This window comes from Aphelocoma coerulescens, chromosome 17, assembly GCF_041296385.1.
Source record: "Aphelocoma coerulescens isolate FSJ_1873_10779 chromosome 17, UR_Acoe_1.0, whole genome shotgun sequence".
In the NCBI taxonomy this organism is placed as follows: domain Eukaryota; kingdom Metazoa; phylum Chordata; class Aves; order Passeriformes; family Corvidae; genus Aphelocoma; species Aphelocoma coerulescens.
In genome coordinates, this window is record NC_091030.1 from 6,745,514 (window position 1) to 6,751,669 (window position 6,156).

Consider the following 6,156-nt stretch of genomic DNA (forward strand, 5'->3'; position numbering starts at 1 on the left):
TTTTACAGCTAAAATAAAAGGTACTGGTTTTCTCCTGCAACATTTCACTGTGTATATGAGTGCACAGGATAATAAAACTTCCAGCTTTCTGAAATCAGAATCCAGGATTACAAAAAATTGCTCTTCAAAGCTCTGTAACATTCTTAAGTTAATAAAAACTACATTAGAACAGCTCTGTCAAAGCTATTTCATCACTGCCTGAGTTTACTCTGATAATGACCTAAAGAAGTAATTAAATCCCTGAAGGTTTAACTGCCTTACAAGTTTAGAGGTCTTCCTACTTTTGCTGAAAGTAGCAAATTAATTATTTTTTCTTCAGTGCCAATAATCTGCTGCTAACAGCAAGGAACACAAGCAAACAAGAAGTATTTTCTCAATTACTAAATCTCCATCTAAAAATCTTTCCTGTTCCCCATTTTCCAATCATACCTAACTTCTCTCAATGCCAAATTCTGCTGATTTTAGAAAACATTAATACATATTTCTATTTTGACACATTACTGTATTAATATTATTGTGGTATTCATACAATTATTGCAGTATCCTATCTTAAATCTGTAGAATGGTTGGCTCAATGTGTAACAAGAATTTGTCTACAAAGTATTTGTGTACTCTCAAAGTCTTCTTGGCTCATGTACCATAATAAATAATTTAAAGTGGATCTGTTTCTTTTAATGCTCTAAATATTTTCAGATTTACTATTCCTGCTTACTCCTGCTGCCTTGCATAATATTAAAAGCTACAACTCCAGACACACTCCCTACTAGTAATTATTGTAACAGAAATTAATCCATCTTTTATATTTCTTAACAGCTTACAGTATTTCAAACATAATTTTAAGAAAACTTTTAAATACTTATTCATTTTAATATTTCTATAATAATTAATAGGCATGTTCAAAAAAATCAGGATGGGAACAGGCAACCTGAAAAATAACAATGCTCAGAGGCCAACAATAATTGCAATGCCATGTTTTCTAATTTAAGAAAATTAGGTGAGGAAAGGAGTGGTTTTGACCAACAAATAGATTGTTCAGAGGAGAAAAGGAAACACACCTATCCAAATCCTACATATATTCAACATACAGGTTTATGAAATTGAATTATGTAGCTGAGAAAGAAGTTTCTTTCAGCAAAAACAAATTTTTTTTTAATGTAAAAGACTGCATTAATATTATCTGCCTTTTTCTTTTACACTATTTAAAGTTCAATGCCATATATATGACGTGCAAACAGGAGGAATGTCAAAGCTGCTGAATACAAAGTCGCTTTTGAGACCATGGGCAGAAAATGGTGGGGAAAGGCTTCAAGATTCCTGATGACAACTTCCCTACAGGACTCTTCCCTAGAAATAGTTTGGAGGTGACACAAACTGTTGATTCTCTGTTCTAATATCCCACTACAGTGTCTACTGCCAGATGCAAGGACACAACATACTTTTAATTTATACCTACATAAGATGCTAAATGTGAAAATGCTTGGGAGTTAATACCCCCTTTGAGATCAAGGGCACGCCTTGGAATCGCAGAAAAGTCTCCTCTTAATTAAAACATCATTTTATCCTTGAAAGTACATTTAGGTACATATTATGCTCCTCAATTCTAAAAAAAGCCAGCCCTTCTGACAGCCCCAAACACTCAGAAGTCTGCTGTACCACTAATCCAACGTGCAATGGGAATACACAACCAAATCACACAGGTGTATTTTGTTACCTTGTTTGACCACTTGTAGGCTTGAAGAAGCTGGCTGTAAAGGGGGGTTTTGTCCTGCACAGGGTCGAGGCTCAGGAGCCCACTGTTGTGCAGGGGGTGGTTCTCTGAGGGTTTCCCAACGAGGTTGCTCAGACGCTCCAATTCACTGGAAGAAAGCAGAAGGGCATTTTTTAAAGTCAGATCTGGGAATCGCAGACGTGCAATCCTCCAGGGACAGCAGCATGCACCAACTCTATTTTAGTAGCTAAATGAGTTTTAAATATGTCCCAAATTTGATTTAAAACACAATCACTCATTACTCAAACAATTTGAAGCAGTCTGTTGGTTGTTAAGCTCAGCTCTTCTTAGGAGAGAAAGTACAAGTCAAGAGTCTTTGAAAACAACCTGGAAAGAGTCAGACTATGGCAGGTCCTGTTCACAACCCAGGGCACCTCCTGAGCAAAGCAGCCCCTCAGAAACCACAAAATTCTGACTTTAGCATTGCCTGCAATAGTAGAAGTAATTTTTAACCACCAAGCAAGCAGATGTCTCATCATTTCATTAGAGAACTCCAAATTAACACTGTCCTCATACAAATACACACAAGAACTGGCATTAGTCCTAAGCCTAGAGACAATCCTGCAAAGGCTGTGATTACTCTAATCAAGTATCTGCCTTCCAAGTTCTCAGGGCAAGGAAGGATCTTCTGATTTCCATGAGGAATTTGTGTATTTGTAATGTAAAATACTCAACTGGAGCATAATAAGCACCATTTTCCCATGAAAAAATCCCTCACTGTGAAATGATCTATCATTGCTTCATATCTCATTTGTCAAACACAACATTTAATCATAACAAAAGTTAAGCAGTTTTTCAAACTTGCATTAATCACTGTAGAAGAAAGACTGGCCACTTTGCACAGATATAAAAAGCAGTTTTTCAAGTGACACGACTAATCAAGTGCTTTTCCTTCTGACTGCCCAGCGTTACACCCTAGTCTGAACTTCAGAACTTCCACTAAATTAAATGCAGCACTCAGACTTTTCAAAAGGCAGCTTATGAAAATATCTGTGAAGAAAAATCCAAAATATCTCAATTTACATTTAAGAAAGGTTACAAAAATAAACTCCCAACAATCAGGGAACTGACAGTTAAGACTTCCGCACTTCACTACCACAAAATTAATCATCATTCTTTCAAGTTTCCTTGGCCTACATTCCTTCCAAGCCTCTGGTGCTGTGAACACTCACAAATCTGCCTAGTACTCCTTGACAAAAGAATACAATAAAATAAGTGTGACTAGGCATAATAACTGAGGATTTGCTGAACAGAGACAGCAGTCAATACTTTCACTACATCAAAGTCCACTGGTAGCATTAACTTCAGTACACCTTGGAGTATTCCCTTGCTACTCCAACAGGCCAGTTCATGGAATACCCTGAGTTGGAAGGGACCCACAAGGATCCCAGTCCAACTCCTGAGTTATCTATTATTGTTTGGGAATGAGATTTTGGGGTTATACCTGATAACTCTTTAAAAGGCCACAGAGCAAGGCAAGAAGGATAACCAGTGGTACAGCTCAGCTTCCACAGAGGAACCATGAGGCCTCCTCAGCTTGAAAACTAAAGACCAAAGGGATACAACACCTACCCCTAGAGCTGGGTACAGCATCATTCATGAGAAGGGTTATCCACCACCTTTCCCAACAGAAGAGAAGTGGGTAACAACTTATATTACCGTGATCACAACTAAAAATCAGCAAGGCCTTTTAATCAACAAGAAAAAGTCTTGTACACAAGACCCTGAACCAGAAGATGTTCTGGGAAGGGGTGGTTAAGCACCTGTGGACACCTCCCTGGACAGTGCTGATGGCACCCAGGAGGATACAGCCAAACCCAGCAGCCCAGTGGTGGGACCAACACGGACCATCACTGAGTCAGTTAGGCTGGAAAACACCTTTATTATCATTAAGTCCAAGGATACACCTCACATTGCCAAGTCCACCACTCAACCATGTCCCTAAGTGTACACTAAGTACTCAGTTCTTGTGTCTGCATACACAAAACTGCTGAATGAAACTGTGAGCTTGCCTCTCTTCTGCCCATAACTTCCCTCCACGTCTTCAGCCTCAGCAGTTTGTCTCCACTTAAAAAAACCCCACACCTGCTGGTACTAAGCAACTACACTTAGCTGGGATAATTTTCCAGCCTGACAAGCTCTGGTAATAAAACGATCGTTCTTGAACCCCTTAGATGCTACTGAAGAGCCTGCACCTAGGAAGTGTTTGAATTTTTAACAAAAATCTTCAAAATACAGAGAAAAATCTCCCTGCAGCCAAACACAGCCAAACCTTGTCAATGCAATCCCACCGATTTAACGAGGTCCTTGGTGAAAACAAAACGAGAACAAAAACCAGAACAAAAACTCATAAATATTATGAACACGTTCAACCCTTTGGAGACTCTGGAGCGGAACAGCACGAAGGGGTAACGCGCACGGTGCTGGGGGGAATAAAATGGAGCGTTCTCGCATTTATACGCCTACAACTTTTCCCTGGAGTGAAAACGGCCCCGCCGGGCGCTGAGAGGAGCCAGGACACCCCGGGACCCCCTCCCTGCCCACGGGGGGAACCCCCGCCGGGGCCGCTGCTCACCCCAGGTCGCGGCTGACGGAGTGCAGGCTCTCCTGGAAGGCGGCCACGAAGCCCTTCTCGCGGCCCTCCAGGGTCTCCTTATTGCGCATCCCATCCTTGAGGCAGTCGAAGACCCTGGTGACGCTGGAGCGCAGCGCCTGGATGGCGGCGATGGCCTGGGAAAACGCCTCCAGGTTCACGCCGGGGCTCAGCGCCCCGTCCGCCATCTTGGCCGGCGCGACCAGCCCCGCCGCGCCGCCGCGGTGCACGCTGGGAAATGTAGTCCGGGCGTGTGAGGGGGGGGGCGGTTGTTGACGGCCGCGACGCGATTTTTAGAGACTTTTATCTGCTTTTCCTGGGCCACTGACGTCAACAATCACGGAGTCGGCAAGGTTGGAAGAGACCTGTAAAATCATGGGATTAGTTCAGTTGGATAGACCGTGGTGCTAATAACACCAGGGTTGTGGGTTTATGTGAGGGTGATTTGCTTGAAAGTTGGACTTGATGATCCTTGTGTGTCCCTTTCAGCTCGGAATACTCTGTGAATCTGTAAATCACCAATTCTAACCATCCACCCAGCACTACTACTGTAACCCCTAAACCACATCACCCAGCACCAGATCCAGATGCCTGGAATCACAAAATTACAAAATCATAGAATCATAGAATGTCCTGAGTTGGAAGGGACCCAAGGAACGTCAAGTCCAGCTCCTGGCCCTGCACAGACACCCCAACAACCCCACCCTGGGCATCCCTGAGAGCATTGTCCAAACACTCCTGGAGCTCTGGCAGCCTCGGGGCCGTGCCCATGTCCTGGGGAGCCTGGGCAGAGCCCAGCACCCTCTGGGGGGAGAATCTTTTCCTAAATCCAATCTAAACCTCCCCTGCCACAGCTCCATATCATTCCTTCAGGTCCTGTCACCGGTCACCAGAGAGAAGAGTGGCTGCACCTCCATCTCCCCTCTTGTGGAAGCTGCAGACCACAATGAGGTATATATATAGGGTTTATTCCCTCCCTTGGATGTTCTGTGGTTCTGTAGGGTGTTTTCCAGGCACAGAACCAGAAATAAAACTATTTAGAATGGGAAGCAAGGGTCCCAGTCCCGCTGCAGTAACTGCACCGAGCTTTATGCAGGCAAGAGAACTTCCATCATCCTGATGCTCCCGGGGAGACTGGAAATATGCGGTCCCATATCATAATTCCTGTCTTAGTGATGGAGACACCTGGAGCAGTGGAAGATGTCCCTGCCCACAGCAGGGGATGAAACGAGATGATGTCTAAGGTCCCTTCCAACCCAAACCAGCCTGTGATTCTGTGTTTCTATATTTCAGTTGTGATTACTGCTGAAACAAGGCCCTCATTACCCAGCCTTTGCAAAGCACTGCAAAGTTCAGGAGTGCTTTCAAGCACTAAACAGTACTAGTTTGATTTTGTAGGAGCTGCTTTTGTTTCCTATGCCACTGCCAGCTCTTTTCACCCTTAGAGTGCAGCTAAAATAAATAGAGCTAAAGTAAATGAAGCACTGCACAGGCCAATAGTTGTTCCATACAGAGTAAACTGCAGCACGTGGATGGGTCTTTTGTTTTCTCCGCTTCTAAAGTAAATAACAACACCTTTCATAAAGGTATTAATTAAATTCAGTAAGCAAAATCCACACATATCCCTTAACCATAGGTGATTTTTTTTTTTTTTTTTTTTTGCATGTAAAATGGAAATGAATACGACAAGGAACAGCCGAGGTGTCAGTGGCCAAGTGAAGCGAAGCTTCACCCTCCACTCAGTGACACTTTCCTGTCTGTCAAGTGATGGATTCTGAAAATTGTATCTGATCAA

At 43.0% G+C, this 6,156-nt stretch overlaps 1 protein-coding gene across 1 annotated transcript in view; it reads right to left on the reverse strand.

Moving 5' to 3' along the window:
• The window catches only part of MED27 (mediator complex subunit 27), an 84,052-nt gene extending 79,441 nt beyond the window's left edge, over positions 1 to 4,611 (reverse strand). Inside the window, exons 1-2 of the mRNA XM_069031505.1 lie at positions 4,344 to 4,611; positions 1,712 to 1,856 (exon numbers count right to left, since the gene is read on the reverse strand). Coding sequence (XP_068887606.1) covers positions 1,712 to 1,856; positions 4,344 to 4,549 — 351 coding nt within the window. The 5' untranslated portion in view covers positions 4,550 to 4,611. The remainder of the gene's footprint in view (positions 1 to 1,711; positions 1,857 to 4,343) is intronic.
• Positions 4,612 to 6,156: the final 1,545 nt, after the last annotated feature.